The 24,213-nt window shown below is 45.2% G+C and overlaps 1 protein-coding gene across 1 annotated transcript in view; it reads right to left on the bottom strand.

Annotated features, from left to right (window-relative positions):
- Positions 1-2,050: 2,050 nt before the first annotated feature.
- Positions 2,051-24,213, bottom strand: part of CCKBR (cholecystokinin B receptor) — a 452,226-nt gene continuing 430,063 nt past the window's right edge. Inside the window, exon 5 of the mRNA XM_069640435.1 lies at positions 2,051-23,939. Within this exon, the coding sequence (XP_069496536.1) occupies positions 23,416-23,939 (524 nt within the window). The 3' untranslated portion in view covers positions 2,051-23,415. The remainder of the gene's footprint in view (positions 23,940-24,213) is intronic.

Here is a 24,213-nt window from a genome sequence, read left to right as displayed (position 1 = left end):
ATCAACACGTATTATATAAATGGGTGGCTTGGTTGGGCTTGGTCAAACATAAGACATGAGGGAAATCAGGATTTACGGAACTCGTCTGGTGATTCCCGATTATGGATGAGCCCAGACCCTTTCCGGTACAGATTGGGTCCTTTTGGGACAATCTCAGACGGAGTGCTTTGAGCCCCCACAATAGAAACAAAGGTTCAGACGTCGCCGCCTTTCCCTTTCCTCTGATGAGACAGGACCCCTAGTGCCCCATAACTGCATAGGTTCGGGCTTGGGCTGGGAGACATCTCTTTCTCCTTGAGGAGGTGTGCTCCGATATTCCAAACTTCTCTGCTCACCTCTTCTTTCGGTAGCTCTTGATCTATCCGAATAGCCAAAGAAAGGAAGTCAGAAAGATTACTGGGGAGACCCACAACCTGACTAAAGGTGTCCTTGAGTTCCTCCTTTAACCCTTCACAGAATATGATAATCTGGGCATCTTGTGGCCACCCAGTTGTGCGATCAGACTCTTAAACCAATATATGTAGGAAACTAAGTCCCTGTTCCCCTGCCGAAGGTCCAGTAATTCATTTTTTACAGCTTGAATAGTACACTGATGAACAAACATTACGAAAGGCTTCTAAGAAGCTCTCATAGTCATTAAACAGAGGACTGTTTCTATCCACATAAGGCGTAGCCCAGGCTAGAACAGTTTTCTCTGGATTCAGTAGAATAAAGATACCTTAGCTTGGTCAGAGGCGTATAGTTGATCTATTGAGGTAATGAATACAACACAATGCGAGAAAGGACCTCAATTGTCTGGTGGCCCTTCATATTTTGGGGGCATAAGGGGTGAAGGAATATTGGGGGCAGCGCCGGGGCTGAAATGGTGGCAGGAGTCAGCATGGTTTTACCTTCTAAGCGAGAAGTTGTGCCACCTAGAGACCCCCAGGGGGAACCAGAACACAAGGTCTTCCTAGTTAGTAGGTCTACGGAATTCTGCATGGCCATCATTGACTGAAAGAGAACTGTGTTCTCTTGTCATGAAGTAGCTACTTCTACCAGGAGTTTCTGTACAGCAGAAGCTAAATCCTTAAGCACAGCGTCCATGCCTCAGGAGAAAGAAACAAGTTTTGTGCAATCTGTCAGATTTGCCAGAGTTGCATGAAGCACAAGAAGATTTTCTCATAAAAATATAACCTAGATTGGATTTCTTTTCGAAAAAAGTTCCAAGATAGAAGTATTTGCTTACAAATTCTATATTCCTGCTAAATGCACCACTTACGTCTTAAGAGAGAAGCACATTATCTTTGTTTTGTCGATATTTGTCTGATTTATATTCCTTTGAAGAATGTTCCACTACATCTCCATCAACTTTAGTTTTCTCCAAAAGAACAAAATCTTCAGCACCAAGGGTTCGCGACTGTCCCCGTAAGACATGTCTAAAGATTCAATATCAGGAGAGAAAGGGAACATCCCCGCCTTAGGCCACCGGTAGTGACCGCTGACTTCCAACATGCCCCTTTCTGGTCTAATCTAAATCCCACTGCTAGTTTTTGAAGGAAGAGCAATAATTTGTTTAAAAACTCCTAGATCAGGTTCTATGTCATGTCATCGACACCCGTTTTACGATGGGTGTTTTTATGCAGAGTTTTTACTGAAAAAACTCATTTCTTAACAATTATTTTTGGTGGCATCCTTCACCAAGCTCTCATCCTCTATTTTTTGTTATTCCCGACCCCCCCCAACCCTTTATATGCCCTTTCCCACGCCCCCAAAATAAATGTGAAACTTATTTTGGCAAAAATTCTGCGTAAAAACACCTGTCGTAAAAACAGGTGTAGATGAACTTTCCAAAGTTTGTTCTTAATTAACATTTCATCAACACACCATGCTATGTAATGTATAAAGATCACATTGGGCGCAGTTCTTTTTTTCTAGGTTTAAATATCTTTATATTCAAATCAGTACCCAGATCCCGTTCTGAGTTGCTGCATCATGAAACTAGACAATCACCTGCATTAATCATTAAATAAATAGAGAAAATACACACAAAAGGCAGTCAACGCATAGAGACATTGGGCACATCAAAGAGAGTTTATTGGTTATACTCTTCCCAATAGACATGAAAATTACATTTCCAGGCAACACTGAGGCACAGACGTAAACAATGCTTGGCTGCAACACCTGTATGGATCCGTTGTGGACTATTGATTGGAAACATTGAAGGGTCCAGTTGGATGCAGAGCAATAATACATCCTGGAGGCAAGTCCATCTCAGCATCGCTCTGACCTAAACCCCAAACGGGTTGCCTCCTTGCCTCCTTGATGGGAGAGCATCTCCAAGTCACTTTCCATCTTGGCAATAGAAGGAATATGAGGAATTTGACTATGAGTGGATTGTGTGTCATCTTGTCACTCATCAGATTGATGTAGCAGGACCTTCTGCAGCATCCCAGCACCATCGCCTCCCAAGACCCGGCAGTGTAGGGCACACCGCCTAAACCGCGCACACCTGTGGATCCACCAAAGAACCCTTCACCAGTGAGGGTGAATTTGGACATTTTAGTAAAAACCCAGGATCTGGGAGATATCACATGGAAAAGCATTTACATACATGTTATTTATATTTCTCTTCTTTTCTTTACATCACAAATCCAGGCAGCAATGCAGAGGTCTAGCAAAGTTATGTAACGCACACAACAAGGAGAACACAACAGAGAAATGCACCAAAACAAGGGATGCTTTTCATTGAGATGAGAAATACGGGTTTGCGTGGAGGCCTGAAACTCTCTGGGAGAGTACATTGTGTTGTTAGAGGTATTATAACTTGCTTCAACCCCATAGGGGTGTCCGAGTGCAGTAATAACTAATGGATGATGTGTCCAATAAATGGGATTACGACAGATATCTGCAGTGCCATGTTCACCAACTGTCCCAGATGGAGGGAAAGAAAAGGAAGGAAAGGAGAAAGGAAATGAGAGGAAATTAGAAATGAGAGAAGGGGGGAAAGGACAAAGGAAATGAGCGAAAAGGGGGAAGGACAAAGGAAATGAGAGGAAGGAAGGAAGGAAGGAAGGAAGGAAGGAAGGAAGGAAGGAAGGAAGGAAGGAAGGAAGGAAGGAAGGAAGGAAGGAAGGAAGGAAGGAAGGAAGGAAGGAAGGAAGGAAGGAAGGAAGGAAGGAAGGAAGGAAGGAAGGAAGGAAGGAAGGAAGGAAGGAAGGAAGGAAGGAAGGAAGGAAGGAAGGAAGGAAGGAGAGCACACAAAAAGTCAGGAAGCACTGTGAATAGTGAGTACCAGGGCAGGGAGACAGTGAGGAACACAGTGGAAATGAAGTGGAGAGAATGTGGGATGAGGCAGATAGAGATCTAGAGTAAGGAAAGCAAGGAAGGTAAAATAGTTAATGGAAGAGATGTTGATAGATAGGTACATATTGGCAGAGCAACTGGGATGCAGAAGTGAACTCTAATCAAAGGCCATTGAAAGGGAAATAGATGTCAATAGTGGGGATGTGTCAACACCATTCATGTCCTGAAGCAAATACAGTGGGATGGTCACTATGGAGGGTCTCATCACTGGGGCTGCCAAAGTGCCTGTTTAGCAGATAAATCACCCTGGAAACAACAGAGAATCAAGTACAGCACCCTTATATGGACAGGCGGTGCCCGCCGTCCCCATGCACAGACGCCCCACACTTTGCTTAGGCTCTCAATGTCTAGATGTTACAACTATGAAGAACATCATGGATTCCCACACACAAAACAACTCACGGAATCCCACGAAATCAGAACATGACAACCATGACCCGGCTCTCTGAACACCAAGCAAAGAAGTCCATGTAGTGTGGCATTGTTCACACATGAACATGTATGTATAAAGCCAACCTCGTTCGTTGGATCTCAATGGAGGCCATAGAAACCTGTAGACCTCACCCCTCTAGATACTATACTGCCTCACTCAAGTTCAATCCAAAGACTTCTATACATTGCCATCCATTCCCCGCAAGCTTGGCTCCACTCACACACACGATGGGGTTTCCACGCCCAGCACTGCGCACTTCCTAGGTCTGAGGGAATATCTAAACACTATTTGAGGTGCCTACATGAAGACCCACCTCTTCACCACTTTAATTCATCCATAGACATTATTGAGGGGGGTTCCCAGGCCATGTCATTATGCAGTTATGCCGGACTGGTGTCAGATTGGAGTCACAGACTTCAGTGGCGTTCCCTTTATTCTTCACCACTTGAACGGACCTCTTCCCATCTGTACTCGTGGTTTTTCAGGAACAGGCTGATCGTCGCCTGGGACACTAGAGAGTAGAAGTGTGCTGGGAGGAGTAGAAAGGGTGGTGGGAGGCGTTGTCCAAGCTGGAGGTGGACACTTTTGGGGGTTTTGGCAGAGCTGGGAAAGGGCATCAGCGATCTGCTGACCCTCTCTAGAGCATGATCAAAGCAATGCTGAGAAGGGAGCATGTTCCAGAGTGTTGCACCACGTAATTTGTGGGATTAACCACCAAAACATGTTAATTTGTGCTGATAAAAGGCCAGCAAGTCTATGGAAGCCGACCTTAGGTATCTAGTTAGAAATTACAATGTTCTATACACCCAAACTCTATCGAAGCCGACCGTTGGTATCTAGTCAGAAACTACAATGTTCTATACACCCAAACTCTATCGAAGCAGACCGTTGGCATCTAGTCAGAAACTACAAAGTTCTATACACCCAATGTCTATCGGAGCCGACCTTGGGTATCTAGTCCGAAATTACAATGTTCTATACACCCAAAGTCTATTGAAGCCGACCTTGGGTATCTAGTCCGAAATTACAATGTTCTATACACCCAAAGTCTATCGAGGCCGACCTTAGATATCTAGTCAGAAATTACAATGTTCTATACACCCAAAGTCTATCGAGGCCGACCTTAGATATCTAGTCAGAAATTACAATGTTCTATACACCCAAAGTCTATCGAGGCCGACCTTAGATATCTAGTCAGAAATGACAATGTTCGATACACCCAAAGTCTATCGAAGCCGACCTTAGGTATCTAGTTAGAAATGACAATGTTCGATACACCCAAAGTCTATCGAAGCCGACCTTAGGTATCTAGTTAGAAATGACAATGTTCTATACACCCAAAGTCTATCGAAGCCGACTTTAGGTATCTAGTCAAAAACTACATTGTCCTATACACACATATCTTTGGTAGGTGTTAATGGGACAAAACCACAGTCCAAGCCCTATTAAACTCACAATTCGACAGAGGGGACACCTTCCTTGCCGATTCCTTGGCCGCACACTAAGCCCTCCTAAGTGGTGGTTAACATGCTGCCACACGTCAGATCACAATATCAAAGAAATTTGACCATATCGGCCTGTGCTAAAAGGACTGCACTGCAACTACAACACAAACACCCATCTATTTTTCCACAAACCACCCCCCCCTCTCAAATGGCATGCACTCCTCCAAGAGTCAAAATATAGCAAGGCTTGAGACAAAGGGTGCACAAAAAACAAAACAGAAATCAAGCATTTTCTTGCTAGGAAATAGCTTCCTGAAATACTCCACCAGTCACAATCAGGATGGCCTGAACTCCCTTGCTTTTCAGGAAGGACCTCAAGACCCTGATCTTCAGGGAATATCTTGGTTGACATTCAAGACCCTCCGCTTCTCCTCCCAGAAGAAAACAACCACTTTGGGCCAGGAACTCCCAGACCCACAGAGGAAACGTGTCCCCTCTGGGGACGGCTTACATTTTGTTGTAATCCTCAACCAAAATTTCACAGGCCAGGTGTGTGCCATCTAAGCACAAATACAAATAATAGGCCGTCCCTATCCTGGGCCCCCAAGCCCTTCCAAGAAGCACCCCGAATATCTGACTTAGGTTGGTGGCTCTACAAATCCTATACAAATGCAATGAGCCTGTGTGTGCTTTATTCTGTGTCAAGCAGCATATGGCTCTGGAGTGTTGGAAGGAGATGGCACTCCTCAGATGTGGTGGCATCAGACAGGTCCACTGGCACAAGGCTTTGCACCGCCCTCGTGACCTGCCCCGTCATAGGCAGCACTTCTGGAAGGGCTCTGCACTGCAGAAGAAGATTCCACTCGCCATGTGTTGAGTCACCTCTGTACATACTACTCTGTCTGGACGTAGCATCCGTACTCCTGTTTTTGTACCTATTTATTGTGTTAGGGCAGACAAGTTACTTATGATGGAGTAGAGTAAATGCTTGGCTCTTGCCGGTGTGCAATGTGAAAGGGATCCTAAATTGACTCGTGCAGGGTCTCCTGGTCTACAGGTTTCTATGGCCTCCTCGCGCAGAGTACTCAGGAGTCCCTCAGGTCCATGGCCACATGAGCCTCTTCAGGCAGAGGTTTGCAGGGCCTTCTCATTCAGAGTGCTCCATGATTGTACCAGGTCCAGGGTAGATGTCCATTTCCATTCTCTCCAGGGGGCATTTAAGTGGCCTAAGGCAAACGCAGCTTTTGCATATATGCTGGCAGGTCAATGCTGCCGGTAGAACGAGTTCATAAATAGCTTGAACCATCCTAATATTGTGACATTACAAATAAAGTGTGAACCTTTAAACATTTCCAGTAATTGGTCTGAAAACGTTTGAGGTTCACCCAAATCTCCACATACAACTCGGGGGTACTTTTTAGGCTTGTTCAGACTTGAACGACAGATAGCTTTTTGTAAACCATAGAAAATCTCTCTTCTCAGATCAGGAATTGATATTGATATTAGAGTGCCTTTCTATGCCATGAAGCTTTCGGGTGGAAACAGCGGGGAGGACTCCTTTATGGTTGTGGTTTCCTTTGTTGTTGAGAGTGAAGTAACTTGACATTTTTATTGTAGGTAACTGCCTGCTTTTGGGGAGTACATGGGGCTGGTAGTTTACTTGTAAGACTGGGTTTACCAATGAGAGCCCAAAACTGTCAGGCAACTGATATGGCTCGGGAGTGCTTTTGGGGGTGGGTTTACTGTTTCAGCCCCTTAAAACTGACCTAGACTTTGGCAGCAGCGCCCCTAGAGTAATCAAGTGTCCGTTTTGAAGGTGGTGATCTCACAGGGTTGTCCAACTCCAGGCAGCGGGGGCCGGAAACATGTTGGATTTTCAGGATACCCCTCCTTAATATTCATGAGGTGCATTCGCATACAATGATTCTAAATGGATACACATTTCTTCTCATGAATATTAATGAGGGATATCCTGAAAACCCGACAGGATTACGGTCCTCGAGGCCTGGAGTTGGACAACCCTGAACATAACCTTAACAAGCTGATGTCCCATAACTTGGCGCATGAGCATTTTCAATTACAATTTTCTGAAGCAGGAGTTCTCGTTCCTGCTCTGAAGGCGCCTCTTTATAGACAGTGTAAAAGTGGTTGTGCCAACACCATTCGTGCAGGCCCTTTTCTAACACATGCAACTTGACATTTGTTTGATTTGAATGGGTGAATAGTTCGCTTTTTTACTGAGATCCAGCACGTGATTTGGAAAGCCATAATTTTGCAATGGACCAGACACAATTTATTTATTTATTGTATTTGTTGACAGCGCCCAAACCTGTGAGTATCACGGCACTGGTACATTGGTGAACAAGGCAAAAACAGAAAGGTACATAAGCATGATAGTAGATGTTGTGGAACTTGGGGTTGGTCACCCTGAGTTACCTGGGGGAACCCAGACGTGCACTCCCTGCTCACTGTGTTCAGAGAGGCACAGCTTCACCTCACTGATGAGGCCCAACAAGGCTGAAACACGTGTATGGTGTTGCTGTAGGTACTCTTGTTCAGAAGGGAATTTCCATAGCATTTTGGTGCTGGACTGCCCATGTGGCCGGGACAAAGACTGATATACAAATGGATATTTCCCATCTGTGAAAGGTACAGAGAGCAAAAAACGATGGCTGCGAACTCTCAAAGTGAGAAAAAACCACAGAACAGGTTATCATGCCGTGTTCTTTCTGGAGAGGGGCGCCTGCTACCTTTTTTGAAAATATTTTGAGAGTTATTATAACCTAGTATTTATTTTGTATGGGTTTGGTGAATCCTAACCTTTGCTGTTCCCGTCCACGTCCATTTCCCTCAGAGGTGCACTAGGGGTGATCTTGAGCTCAGGTAAAGCAGGGGTTGCTGGCGACAGGTAAGAGGCGGGTGAAGTATTTTAAAAGTAAAAAATGTTAAACAATGTGTATTGCGGTGCCCACCTGCACCCGCCACCTGCCCTCCATGAAGTGGGACACAAGACACACATTATCTACTACTTTACAGAGCTCAGCATCGCAAGAACTACGAGAAACAGAGGAAGGAAGAGGAAGACGCACTCCAAAGAACTCTACAGTTTCATGGTGCCTCCAGAAAGCAGACTTTTAGAATGAATAACTTCCCACCCATGTTCTCCCATAACCCCATTACTGGCCAGCTCCCAGGCGCTCCTTCACTTTACCAACTAATATGACTCCATTGCTGTGCCATCTCTCTTGCCCTCATCACACTGCAAGCGCCCATGTGACAAATCACTTCAACATCTCTTCTGCTTCCATTACTATGCCAAAGCCCGTTCATTCCAACATTGTCCCCTCCGTGGCATCCCATGGCATTGCCAACCCCTGTGCTGCCCATCATACTGACAGCTGGCACGCTACACGTCAATTTCTCAGTTCCCCTACCATCATCACATTGGCAGCACGAGTGTCTAGGACAGAAACTATCCCCCTGTTCAATTGCTGATATACCATCGACCCCCCTGTCTAACCTCTAGGGCACCATTGGTCACCCTGTACAATCTCTGGGATACCAATGTTCATCCTGTTCAACCTCTAGGAAACGAGTGATCATAGTATCCAACCTCTGGGACACTACTTATCACCCTGTCCAATTTCCGGGACACTACTGATTATTGTGTCCAACGTCCGAGTCACCCCTAATCAGCCTGTCCAATCTCTGGGACACCACTGGTAAGCCTGTCCAATCTCTGGGACACCACTGGTAAGCCTGTCCAACCTCTGGGACACCACTGGTAAGCCTGTCCAACCTCTGGGACACCACTGGTAAGCCTGTCCAACCTCAGAGTCACCCCTAATCAGCCTGTCCAATCTCTGGCACACCACTGATCATTGTGTCCAACCTCTGGGACACCACTGATAAGCCTGTCCAACCTCTGGGGCACCACTGGTAAGCCTGTCCAACCTCGGAGTCACCCCTAATCAGCCTGCCCAATCTCTGGCACACCACTGATCATCGTGTCCAACCTCTGGGACACCACTGATAAGCCTGTCCAACCTCTGGGACACCACTGGTAAGCCTGTCCAATTTCCGGGACACTACTGATCATTGTGTCCAACCTCCGAGTCACCCCTAATCAGCCTGTCCAATCTCTGGCACAATACTGATCATCATGTCCAACCACTGGGGCACCACTGATAAGCCTGTCCAACCTCTGGGACACCACTGGTAAGCCTGTCCAACCTCGGAGTCACCCCTAATCAGCCTGTCCAATCTCTGGGACATCACTGACCATACTGTCCAACCTCTGGGACACCACTGATCATCGTGTCCAACCACTGGGGCACCACTGATAAGCCTGTCCAACCTCGGAGTCACCCCTAATCAGCCTGTCCAATCTCTGGGACATCACTGACCATACTGTCCAACCTCTGGGACACCACTGATCATCGTGTCCAACCACTGGGGCACCACTGATAAGCCTGTCCAACCTCTGGGACACCACTGGTAAGCCTGTCCAACCTCTGTGTCACCCCTAATCAGCCTGTCCAATCTCTGGGACATCACTGACCATACTGTCCAACCTCTGGGACACCACTGATCATCGTGTCCAACCACTGGGGCACCACTGATAATCCTGTCCAACCTCTGGGACACCACTGGTAAGCCTGTCCAAACTCTGTGTCACCCCTAATCAGCCTTTCCAATCTCTGGGACATCACTGACCATACTGTCCAACCTCTGGGACACCAGTGACTAAACTGTTCACCCTCGGGGACACCTCTTATCACCCTGTCCAATCCACAGAGCACCACTGATCAGCCTTTCCAATCTCTCGGACACCAACAATCACCCTAAACTCTGTGACACCACTGGTTACCCTTTCCATCCTCTAGGACACCGATCATCACCTTGTCCAACTTCTGGGACACCACTGATCAGCCTCTCCAACCTCTATACACCACTGATCATGGTGTCCAAACAGAGACACCACTGATCAGCCTGTCCAACCTCTGGGACACCCCTGATTAATCTGTCTAATCTCTGGGACACCACTGACCAGCCTGCCCAACTTCTGGGACACAACCCATTAGCATGTCCAACCTCAGGGACACGTCTGATCACCCTGTCCAATCCATAGACCACCACTGATCAGCCTTTCCAACCTCTGGCACACCACTAATCACCTTAACCTCTGTGACAACTCTGATCACCCTGTCCAACCTCTGGGACAACACCAATCACCCTGTCCAATCTCTGTGACACCAACAATCACCCTGCGCGACCTCTGAAACACCACTAATCAACTTGTCCAAACTGAGGGACAACACTGATCGCCTGGATTCCTCTTGACAAATCTCTGGAACATCACAGTCATCATGATCGACCTGTGGGGATTATTTTTGATGATGATGAAAGTCCAGTAAAACAAAGGATCCCTCTGTATTTTCTTCTCCTACGTATTCATCGGCCTTTTCTAAAAATCAGAAATGTAACATTTATGGCTTTCAACGTCATAGAACCCAAGAAATACCTCACCAAGTCATGAAATACATCACAAATCAATCTTATGCTTGGCAGCTTTAATATTTCACAACATATCCTGGCAGAAAGGGGCTGTCATCAGGTCCTGTCATTCTAGTGAAGGCGTAGTCTAATGGACACACATGGACATTTCCTTTGACTGTCAGAGCGTGTACATATCTACATGGGTATGTATACCATGCACATACATGTATCAACATCGGTTCCAAATAGGACCAATGGATTTCTTGCATAGCAGATCCAATGTGAGGGCAATCACTGCATTAGCATCGGTCTCCTACTTCGAAGACCCCTCTAGCAATATATGCATTGTCCACTGCAAGTGGTACCTGCACTACTAAAGGGAACACCCATCTTAAATGAAGGATTGGATTCCAGGACAGAATTGAATCCACACAAACATGCTTGCTCCGTGGATGACACATGGAATCATGGCAAGATGAGGCTGTTACTGGCACAAGCCAGAGAGATTCACGGCAGCCGGACAGGAGGGAGCCAGAGATTGCTGCATCTAAGAAGCAACGGCAGGATTCAACATGACCCCAAGACAAGGGCTAAACCCGGGTCCATTCAACCAAGAGGGCAATGCATGATGTCAAGACACAGAGAGGGGAATTCAGAGTTAAGGCACGACCCCCGTGACAAACATAACGAGAAATGCTGGGGTACGATGCAACCCCATAACAGGACATACAGAGTATATCCAAGTGTACAATGCAAGGTTTATGGTCATTGCATTGAATTTTTTGCACCGACATGCATTTTCATCTAATTATTTTCATATAAAAAATTTGCATCAAATTCATTTTTTTCCTTTTTTGGGGGGGTTTATTTTTGGGAGGTTCCCCCCAACCCCAACCCCTGTTATTTACCCTTTATAATGCACCTAAACAAAAATGAACCATTTACCCCCCAAAAATATGCATTTGATGGACATCTTAGTGACATCTAAGAGGACAATTCAGTGACCCACATTTCAGGGTGTCAATGTAGGGTTATGATCTGGATCCTAAACAGGAGGTATACAGCGAGACATATCTAGGACAGGATTATGGCATGACGGTATTCAGCGACCCTCATATCCAGCGGGCAATGCAGGGTTATGGTGCGGCCCCTAAACAGGCAGTACTCTAAACAGTGACCAACATATTTAAGAGGGCAGAGTTAAATATTGCTCAAAGTCAAGGGGTCACTGAAAACCCTTTCATCTGACAGGTCAAGGCTCAGGTGGGGCATGATGTCAACATGGGATGTAGCTAGAGACCCAACTATCAGGGAGCGCAATGCAAGGTCCTAGCATCACCCCTTCATTTAAGGAAGCGCTTGGCATGACCCCAAGACAGGAGGTATACAGTGACCCGCATGTTTAAGATTGCAAAGAAATAACTGGGGGTGTAAAGGGCCTTTTTGCAGACCAGGGAGGCGGGTACCTATTCATGGGCACCCAAGTTGTGTACGTCTTGGGTGTCAGGGGCTCCTCACTGTATTTTGGAGTGGCGCCCTTACATTTTGTGTTCTGCCACTGACTTTCACTTTCGACCCACACTCCCAGGAGGGCAAAGACAAAAACCAATGATATGTGTGCTGGAAGTATGGGGTGCTGCAACCAAAAACATCTATACGGAGAACAGATGCATGTTCAGAGACAATAACTTATATACTAAATGTACATCGCCTGTATTTCAAGGGCAAACCGATAACATATGGTAGGCAAGGAGGGCAAATACACGAAAAACAACATAACTTTAATTGACTCTACAGCTGGTGTGTTTCCTGCACATTTCTATTTGAGAGTGTCACAATTCACTACATTCGTATATATACTAGACCAGAGTTATGAAATTATGATATGAAATGGGGAGCTGCACCCTAATATTTTAAAGGGTCTACCCGGGGGATGGTCCAATACAAAGCGAGAATGAGAACCGAGAAAGTCCAGGCTGGTAATAGAGGCCAACATCGGTGCCGGAACCGAAGACCCTAATGACGAGTGGCCAACCCCTACACAAGCGGGAATTGGGGGCATAAATGGGTGGGACGAACGGTGACGTGTGTCTTTAAGGAGCATAGAGTATAAACATTTGACGTGAGACAAAACAATATTAGTGTGGGGGGAACGATACAAAACAAAGGGAAACGGGTAGATTTGCAGCACTATCAGGGCCCTGGCATGGAATGGAAGCATTATTGTTGGAAACCTTGCTCGTACACGGAGCATCATTCAGAGTGCCCTAGAAGCAGGCACAAGGAAACAACGAAAGCTGCACAGAAGACACAATACTACCACGGGCAAGGTTTGTGTAGCGTATTGACAGTGGATTGACACCATAATAGTAGACCTCTTAACATACAACTCAACAGAATATCATGGAACAAGAAAAGTATGAACCAATTGCACATGCCGTTGTTAGAGGGAAGTGACGCAGGACGTTGGAGAACCTTTGGGCTGCCTAGGGTGAAAAATACAGAGCATCTTATGCAACTAACGTGAAGATCAATGAGGAGAACGTATTACGGAAAGGAACCATTTAGGGCTGCCTACAGTGCAAAATACAGAGCATCTTATGCAACTAACGTGAAGATCAATGAGGAGAACGTATTACGGAAAGGAACCATTTAGGGCTGCCTACAGTGCAAAATACAGAGCATCTTTTGCAACTAACGTGAAGATCAATGAGGAGAACGTATTACGGAAAGGAACCATTTAGGGCTGCCTACAGTGCAAAATACAGAGCATCTTATGCAACTAACGTGAAGATCAATGAGGAGAACGTATTACGGAAAGGAACCATTTAGGGCTGCCTACAGTGCAAAATACAGAGCATCTTACGCAACTAACGTGAAGATCAATGAGGAGAACGTATTACGGAAAGGAACCATTTAGGGCTGCCTACAGTGCAAAATACAGAGCATCTTACGCAACTAACGTGAAGATCAATGAGGAGAACGTATTACAGAAAGGAACCATTTAGGGCTGCCTACAGTGCAAAATACAGAGCATCTTACGCAACTAACGTGAAGATCAATGAGGAGAACGTATTACGGAAAGGAACCATTTAGGGCTGCCTACAGTGCAAAATACAGAGCATCTTACGCAACTAACGTGAAGATCAATGAGGAGAACGTATTACGGAAAGGAACCATTTAGGGCTGCCTACAGTGCAAAATACAGAGCATCTTATGCAACTAAGGTGACGATCCATGAGGGCAACGTATTACAGAAAGGAACCGTTTAGGGCTGCCTAGGGTGAAAAATACAGAGCATCTTATGCAACTAAGGTGACGATCCATGAGGGCAACGGAACCATTTATATATCCAAGACGGCAATGTATAAATAAGATATTTAATCAAATTCTCTTTTAAACATAGACAAGGTCACAGTGATCAGGACATCGTAGAGGATGCATGTGGAGCTACCTCGCCTGCACTGCTATGCTGAAACTCAAAAACATTTTGTATTTATACTGAGCTCTAAGCTAGCGAGAGACTTCTGCCCCTTTGAAAGTGAGATCAGTGAGGATGGAGGGTAATAGAAAAAGCGGAACCAGAAAAGCACATACACAAGGGCTAGCAAGCAAAGTGCATAGATCACAGAACTTTACAGACACCAATACATCGGCACCATAAGGGTTAAATCATAAAGATTGATTGATCGGTTTGTTATTTATTATACACCTATACACAAGTGTTTAGAAGATACCACGTATACCAGGTTTTAGGCCTGGTCTTAGACACGCAGCTACGTTTTGAGGAGGGTGGCACAGTGAAGTAAATGCAATTAACTATAAAAGCTGCAGCACCATGAGGGCCTTAATGGATGAGGACTGGAGAAATATTGAGGTACCAGCAAACCTATGAAGAAGATAAGGCACAGGGATATGACAGAGCAGACCATTCGTGTTGCCAAATTGGTCATCAACTGTGAAAAAACAATATCATCAGGAATGGATGGAAACTAAGATGCCTGGGATATGATAGTGGACATTGAAATGTGAAGGGTATGGACAATACTATTTGTATTGATAGGAGCCAACGCTGAAAGGAGTCAGGCAGCCAAGGCCAAAGCCAAAGAGAACAAGGACACCTCCCTTCCAGCTCTGTGTCTGGGACGCTTTCCAGAGAGGCAATTTGACAGAAAGATGGATTGTGGTACAGAACAGAAACAGTGATGGGAACTGTGCTAACAGAGCCAACAAGGAAGATGACTCAAAAATAGGTCAATTGGTCAACCCAAGACTCCTTCACCTCTAACGGGAACCTAGAAACTGGTGAGATGATGAAGGATCTGAAAGGATCAGGGGTGTTATCCCCACAAGGATGACAATGTGCCAGACCACGAGGAACCACAGAGGTGCAGCAGAGTCCAGCAAGAAGGACTGTGCCGTATAAAGTACAACCGAGGTATATGTTTCGAACGAAAAGAGAGAAAACAAAAATGCACCCTGGTACCAAGTTTAACATGAAGGGAATGCAAATATGTGTTGCTAGTTGGGTTACTAATATTGCAAAGTACAATCGCAGGAGACTTGAATGAGATCTGTGTGCTGAAAGGATAGGTGGTTTATTTAAGATTCCACATATACTATTTAACATTATTGAGTTTCATACCTATTCCTTATATCAAAGTACCCCAACCTCTAGAACAGAGAATTGCACACATTTAATTTCTATATGAATAATACTCTGTCCAGAAAAGACAGATATAAGAATGCCTGTGCTAGACAGTCCATTTTAGAGAGCATTATAATCCTGAAGAATGTCCTGGCATAATCTGATGGGACAGAAACATATTGACATCACATGCCTTTCTTTAATCACTCAGAAAACTATTGGCAATTAAAAGATGGGTACGAAATTCTTTACAATTATTTTCCATTACATGATATGTTGGTGTTTACATTCATGGAGAATGTACTTGTGTTTTTATATCAACTGCAGAGGTAGTATGAAGAAATAATTTTCTGTGACACTACATGTTTTTACTTGAAGGAATATGATTAAATACATTTTGCTTAATTAATAGTTGGGTTGTTGAAGTAGAGTTGGTATTCAATATGAATAAATAAGATCGAACCTATGGTAGTACACCTGTTTGGAAGGGTAAAGACACAGGCATGGGGAAGGCAACAGAAAAGCCTTGTTTGGTACTTGCATACCTTGCTTGTATGCTGTGCCCTTCAAGCTGACTGTATTATTACAGAATAATAAATGCCCAGTCTGTACTGGCAGCAGGAAACGCATTGGACTTTTTCTGCACAGTCATAGAGTTGCCCCCTTGAACCTGTCGTGCCGTTGCAACATTACAGTTAATGTACGGTTACTCAGGCTCAGCCTATGCAATAGAGGCAGCGTTGAAAGCTTGCATGCATAAGGTATGTCCAGCACTGGCAGTATCCCAGACAGCTTCTGCCCAATGGACAAAGTTTCCCACCCAGCCTATTGAGGCATATTCACTTCCCAGCCTATCCTTAACAAATGTACTTGCTTGTACCAAAATCAATGAGGGGGTGGACCCTGGACCATTCAGCAGGAGCCAGGGGCTATGTAATGGTTTACACAAACATTCTACCCCGGGAGCTGCCGCTACCAACAACAAACAAGGCCATTTCAAAAGACAGCCACCAGGGCAGAAAACAGCAGTACAGCCTGTTTCCGCAAATATCTTCTCCAGTAAAGTGATTTTTTGGAGTAGTCCCCGCTCATTAAGATAATTAATATTTGTCACAAGCACAACTTAAGTTATCAGCTAGACATACAGTGAAAACAATACACAATGTACAAGGGCTTCATCTGTCTTTCTTCAACCTAAGATGTGAGCAGATACATTGCTTTATAGCTATTTTGTAGACACAAAGGTATTGACTGGATATCCAGGACATTAACAAAGGCACTCCCTTCATGCCCTATTACTCTTTGATTTAACTGGTCTCGATGTCACAAGTTGGAACCATTTGCCCCAGCGTACAGGCATTAGCAAGCAATGCCTGTATGCGGCATACAAACCCAGTGTCCGAATAAGGACACCACGCTGCTATAGTATGTTTACTAAACAACATGATTCTTAGCTCAGCCCTAAGGCTTGGAAATTGAAAGTTACCCCCTTGCCCGCCCCACAGACATATCCATCTAACACTGTCTACTTCTCTTTAAATAAAAGTTTTGACACTACTGAGAGGGTAATGTTGGTGATTTCATGACCGAACACACCAGTCTCCCACAGAGGATGACGCTGAAGGGGCGTATCTTGACGGTAGGGGATTATACGTATACGGGTATCTACAAAAGTGATACAAGTAGACGAGAGAATGCCCGGGCAATGGCTATCACATGGGTGCAAAGTATGCCTCAAGGTTCTAGGGGAGAATGATGAAGGGAGTTGGATGTGTACAGCCTGGGAGAGATGACGGATTGGCTCGTTTTCAACAAGAAGGATTATCTGTCGGAACGAGTGCCACGGCTTCCGGTGGGAGGGCTCCTTCCAGCAGGAAAACTGATTCCCCACACAATGTAGTGCAAGGCACAGAAAGCCAGGCCTTCCACAGATTCCCATGCTTTATGCTGAATCCGGCTGGAATGTGTAGTGGCAACAGCCGTGCAACGGCACAGAGGTGATCGGTAATAGCGGTTGCTACAAATGGTGCCCGCCATTACACAGGATCCCCAAAGAGCGGGCAGAGGCAGCATGGATTTCAGCGTCTTCACCTGTATCGAAATGTAAGGTGGATGGAGATGCTGTTGGGTTCCCCGCGCAGAGCAGATTATCCTGATCCATGTCCCAATTTGTGCACTGAATCCTGATCAAAATGGCACCAAGGCCTTAAAACACGCAGAGGCCATGAAAATGAGGCCATGAGATTGAGGATGCAAGAGACACATTCATCCACCTCAATAGTGAGAACACAATATTGGAGGTAGGTTTTTTTCCAGTAGAGCTCTGGCTCTAGAATGGGAGCGGAGAGTCAAGCAGAAGGTCCTGTGAACAAATGAGACTGTGTAGAGGGAGAGTTCGGTGTACAATCAGTAGGAAATCACAAAACGACATGAGGGTCTCTACCAAGTCAACCCAGCAGAGTGTCAGGTAAGACTGAGAGCCCATCGCCCATTGTGGAGCACCGTGAAGCGTATCCGGCCATTAGACCAATGACAAATCAACTGTTGAACCACGCATTCCAACCAAGATATTGTGAGCATATTCCTCCTTGTTACCTTCTACCGGCCCAACACTGGCATCCGAGGATCTGGACTGCAGACGATGGAGCGAATTAGTATTTTGTTTGGGGCGTTTGATTGAATCACAACATTTAAGATCAAATGCTAACCACAGAGGAATCATAGGCCTTTTCCTTGCTCTGCTGGGCTTATCTTTTGAAATTGCCATAGACAAACTATATTTATGTGATTGTATTTTGAATCAATGTAAAAACATTTTTTTTATTGTATTCGTATTTGGGTTTATATAGTGCAAACCTAGCTACGAAGGAACGGGGTGCTGTACGTGCTGAGGGCAACATTTGAGTTCATGAGGGGGATTAAAATATCTGGCACGGGATGTTCCTGCCATGGGGGTGGAGTGTGATGTGGTATTCACTGAACGTTCTTGGGTTTCTTGCTCAACTGTAGGTCCAGATTGTCACCAGGATGCTGTTCCAGTAGGAAATGGCTAGTTCCCTGTTTTTTTCTTTGCCTGCCAATTTCGTGTCGAGCCTAGTGAGTGGCACCAGCCATTCTCCTGGGACGCATGTGGCACATTTTAAGTATATCAGACAAGAAAGAAACTGACACGGATTCAGGCTTCATTGGCCATCCCAATGACCTGCCTTTTACTGTGCATCCTCATCATTGTTACGGATGATACTAATTGACCTTTTCACAATTGACCTCGGGTAGAATTGACCTCGGGACAATTTACCTAATTTAAAAGGTCTACCCTATCCAAAAAAAACTGTAACCCCTCACCCAATCCCCTTATATTATTTATAATACAAAACCAACCCAATACATATATAAAATAACTAAAATAATATAAAGGTCAATTGTGCAGAAGGTCAAATAGGACCACTATAATTAGGTCAATTAGGACAAAAGGTCAATTGTAAAAGGTCAATTTGGTTAATACCATTGTTACACTGTGCACCTGTACTCCTACAGTACATTTTGAGTCCCCATAACGTCCTTGCTTTCTACAGTTCTTCTGAAGATTTGCCCATGTAGCCATTGCCCTTCCTATGAAAAATAGGTCACACAGTTACTCTGTGCAACTGTGCAACCCTCCAGCGGCGAACCAGGACCTCCACTTCAGGGACTACTCTTCTAATGTTTATTCATTTAGGGATTTCAATATCTGCCATAGGATCTTCTCTCTTTCCTCCAAGGTATATTAGCTTCAATGCATGCCCCTGTATAAATTGTCGATTAGAACATCAATCTATTGTCTGTCTCCAGCCCTCCTTTCTTCTATTATAAATGTTGTCTCCATCACTGAACCAATACTCCTGTAAAGGCCGTACCACCGACGGTGCTGTGGCAGAAAAACCACCCATACTGATACTCTTATATACCTCCATGTCTACCTTTGCCACTGCCATTCCCCATTTGGCTTCTCAACTCGCAAACAGGCCTGCTAGTGTTTGGAACTAGTTATGAAATCATCCTGCTCCCGTCATCCTTCTCTGGTCCTCCTGCTTACTGCACCCTACGTTTACGCCTTTGTATGTTGGTAACACTTTCTCCAACATGTTGCCAGCTATTGAGCATTGTGTCTCATTTCTTCAGTTCCTTCTGCTGCATGAGCCTGCATTTGGCAGACTGTGGCACCATGTCACAGTCCATGAAAGAGAATTAAGACATGGAGTACCACAAGCGTCAGCCCTTAGTCTAGGACTCGTCGATGCAGTCATAAGGGAGGTTGCTGAGGAAATGGTTAGTTGGATCTTCCCAATGATTGCAAAGCATTTTCTCTACAAGGTCCCCTATGGATGCATTGAAGAGTCCTAGACTGACGGCTGCCGCTTGTGGTACTCCATGAATAGTCCCACCAGCTTTGCTGCTGTCGACGACGCCAGGACGTCATAGTTTACCAAAGGATCTCCATTATAGGATTCTCATTTTCATTACAAACCATCTGTGTTGAACGTCTTCAAAAGCTTTACCTAAGACGAGAAATATTACTACGTATAGCGTCAATCCTGGTCCTGGGATCAAAACTCAATTGCCTTAATTTGCCATTTAATCATGGACCGGGTGCTTTTGTTGATTGTAAAATTCAAATAATTCAAGATAATTGAACTTAGAAGTGTGCCCAATAGCCTCCCAGTGAATTCAATATTCCAGTTGATATGCTACTAAATATACTGCCGTAATGTCGTGTCACCTTTCGTAAGAGCCGCCATGGGAGCATGAAACTGAACATCGTTAAGGCTGATGCTTGGTCCAGTGATGCCTTCTCAGGTGACCCACCCATCACTCCCAAAACTGCAGAAAAGCAGCTGTCGTATCTGGGTGCCCAGTCATGTGCCACATGATTCTTTGTTTGGTATCTGGCGCGGTCTGTTTTACAGGAATCAGGGGCAATGGTCCAGGCATCGGAAGGGATAATGACCATGAAACTGCCAAGGCCAGAAGGAGCTTGCTGATTCTCACCCACCAAGACCCGCTATAGCGGCGTGCCACCTCCATCATGTACGTGCATGCCAATGTATGTTGTCTCCTAAAGCCTGACACTTGGGTACACTGAAAACGTGTTACTTAGATCCACTGCTGACACAGGTTTGGTACAGATTGCACTTGGACATTCTAAGTGGATGTTCACCTCCCCAGACCACCCATTTCTATAACCATCAGATGTGTGGGGTCACTAATGGGCTTATTGGCCCTACTCTTCCCCGTCGCGCCATTTCCATATCAAGCACCAACATTAGCAAATGTATCAGACTGAACCTGGGCACACATTGACTTATGCATTATTCAAACAGGAAATGTCCAGAACAGCTGTGAAAAAACAACAAACAAAGTTCACAGTACCAAAAGGGGAACAGATAAGCTACAATAGACATACACATTTTCCAAAAACGTCACAGGCGTACAGTCCTGGAAATTCCACATAACAGGCACATGATCATCTGTGTTGGCGTAAACTCTGCAAGGACACATCTATGATTCCTTTGGTGTGCCCCTGTGGTGAGGGACAGGTATATCACTTCCTGATGTCTGAACTGTGTGCAGGGTTGCATGCACCAGTACTGATGGACAGGTAAGTCACTTCCTGGCCTGATGTCCGGAACATGGAGGTATTCGTGTATGTATATGTTTAGAATATCATTGAAAAGGATAAAATGAGAGCTCAGCCCCAATATCATTGCCCAACACAACAATGAAATAGTCCTTCTTTCATGTCTTTAACACCAGATTTGTGTTTCTTTTTTCTTCCAGGCAACCATTTTCATTAACAAATGTGCCTGAACATTAAGTGGTGTCCTCTGCCATCGGGTACTATGAGATTAACAACGGAATTATAGAAGGCAGAAGAACACCATGTTGGTGTAATAGGTGTACCGAACGGCATAGGTCTTACAACTCCGGCAGTAACAGGCGAGCCTTGGCCAAACACCTGGAACAGGTTCTCATCTCCTGCTCTTATCCATGATCAAGTAGAAACGGGAAGTCTCCGTATAACACATCTAGGGTTTATAATGCACAAATCTAGCTAGTAGCAGAGCCATGTACATTGCGGGCACACCCAGGGAGTAACTGGTAGGGTGCAGAGGTAGCAAAGGCTCTGGGGTGGGGAGGAGGAGCAGGGGAGAGTGGGAACCCGGGAGGGGAAGAAGTAAGGGTGAGTGGAGCAGACTGCGATTGGTGAGGTTTTCTTCAGAGGGCAGCGTCTTCAGGCCCTTCCTGAAGTATATAGCATGGAGGAGGCCAGTCTTATCTGCATTGGGAACATATTCCGTAGTCAATGACAAGGTCGGCAGTGATGGTGGCTTTGCCTAGAGTGTCCCGCAGTCTGGAATCCATCGACTGCTCAACACACAGATTTTCTTTGTAAGATTCCAATGAATCAATAAATTAACTCAATATATTAGACATATTTTCATAAATAAGGATGAACAACCCAGTCATGCGAGCAGATATTTCATGAGTCGTGGCTCTTTTGTGGCAACAAAGGTTTCCTCTTGAAACAGTTCCACCTCCAGGCATTATCCAAACATAGAGTCTTCTCTCACAATATATTACAAAGACACTCAAAGATGTTGCTCTATCATCAGCCATGGAGGAGCTCTTATAGAAAGGGTGCAGTAGAAGCACCCTCCCAGGTGTCACGGAGTTGTCCTTAGGAGTAGACAGTTCATTCTATATTGATATGCCATGAATTACCTTAGCTCGCGTATGTTCACTCCTTAGGAATGCAACATTTGTTTAATCGAATAAGGTTTCAGACTTCCAACCCATTCTAAACGAGCCATTGGCCATAAGGATAGTGTATTGATTTTCCAGGGACGTTCGCCTACCATTTGAGAAGATTCACTGCTTTTCAGTGTTTCGGTGGTGACTGGGATGGATCCAATATTGGTGGGCCTTTTTTTGAGTCAGCGTGTGCTACCATATTGATAATGTGAGTATTGAAGCATTTCCACGCACTCACTGGTGATGGTACTGTGCCATGAGGGTCATCCCTGGTGATGGCATTTGGACCAGTTTTGAAGTGGTGATGCCAGAGTTGCCCACGCTGATATCTTGACGTGCTTCTCACCGTTGCAGGAGGCAACGCAGTAACTAGAAGAACTGAATTTAGGGACACTTCTTCGACATCTTGTCCCAGCCCAAAAGACATATGTCTTCTAACAATCCATGGTAATCCATGAGGACATAGATTAATGGTTTGGCGAACATAAAATGTATAATGTGGAGTTAAAATGGGAAGAGATGGTAACATTGACTACAGTTGTGGCTCCTTTCGAACGGTGCACATCTGCCCAAGACATAGGGGTGAGCAACCAGAGAGAATAGGGCCCCCTGATCCCTCCCTTTTCACAGTGAATTAATTAAGAGAAGATTTGTGAAAGTGAATCCAAAGCATGAGTCTAATGAGTAAAGAGGCAAAAGACTCTGTTTACTCCAGATTGAGAGACAATCCTTTAGCTGGCCAGAGAACAAGGGGTCTGCCTCACTGGGCTTGACTTGCATCATGGCCAAGAGTGAACGTGTCCTATCGCACCAGGGCACGCTATTCTCGTCTGCATCACTGCAGCCTCCCTTCTCTGCGAACTGTCACCGTAGGGCTCACTTGCGCCCTCTGCCATCTTCTATCTCCAACTTCTGGAAAGACGTCAGTGCAAGTCCCAGTTAGGCAACAAAGATATGGGAACCATAGAAGGGTATGAGCGGATCAAGAATGAAAGACCAAAGAGCGACTGCCACCACTAGGGAGAACCTTGCAGTGAATGCCAGTTGATCCTGTACCACATTAAGGCTTCATGGCTTTTTAGGCCTGGTGAACAGGAACGAATCTTAATTTCCATTAAAATAAATGTGTCAATGAAATATTTTACAAACACTATTGGATTGTAAAGCTCCCATAAAACCCTTGTCCATTCCTAAGTATTCCCTCTGGCTACCATGTGACCTGCTTCCTCTTCTTTTGGAAGGAAGGGCCCTGATCAAGCTGGTCCTAGGCTACTGACAGTGGTGTAGCTGAACTTTGAGAGTGAAGCCCCTGTGGCGGCTACGTCTTCTTCCGGGTCTCGGAAACGGCGGCATGGTTTGACGCAGCTGGCAAAGGTGCCGAGGAAGGCCTTGCGAAAGCGCTTGTTCATGAAACAGTAGATGAGCGGGTTGACGCAGGCTGAGGTGTAGGAGAGGAGGTGAATGAAAGAGATGGGGGCTCCTGACAGGGCCTTGAACGCGGATTTCTCATCAAAGGCCTTCCAGGTATTGGCCACGAAGACTGGCATCCAGCAGATGAAAAACATGGCAACAATGACGATGAGCATACGGATCACCCGTTTCTTGGCCATAAGCTTGGCCTCCGAGTTGTTGATGCGTGCACGGTCCAGCTGGGAGGTGCCGCTTGGGGTCAAAGTGGACATCTCTATGGTGTTGCGGCGTTTGGTGATCTGGATGTAGCAGCCATCACCCTCATCGCAGGCCGCAGTAGTCGTGGTGGTCAAGCCATTCTTATGAGCTGTAGGAAAACAAGAAACATGTTAACGTAATCGATTATTATTAGCAATTACCTGTCTCTTGTTTATTTTGCTTTGAAAGAATGGATGGATTATAAAATCTAGCCATTTTCTATATGACCTATCTGTATTTTCTTTGAATATTACAAGTAAATGTTGGATTTGGTAATGATTATGAAACTTCTATCTTAAACCTTTCTATTGGATCAAATACATATTTAAATTAAATCCCCCTTCTATTGCTTTTCAATGCTTCTACCAATTGGTGATATCAAA

The sequence above is a fragment of the Ambystoma mexicanum genome, chromosome 7q, assembly GCF_040938575.1.
Source record: "Ambystoma mexicanum isolate Mex_15411 chromosome 7q, UKY_AmexF1_1, whole genome shotgun sequence".
Classification (NCBI taxonomy): domain Eukaryota; kingdom Metazoa; phylum Chordata; class Amphibia; order Caudata; family Ambystomatidae; genus Ambystoma; species Ambystoma mexicanum.
Note: the sequence above shows the minus strand (reverse complement) of the source record. Positions and strands in the feature narration are given on the sequence as shown.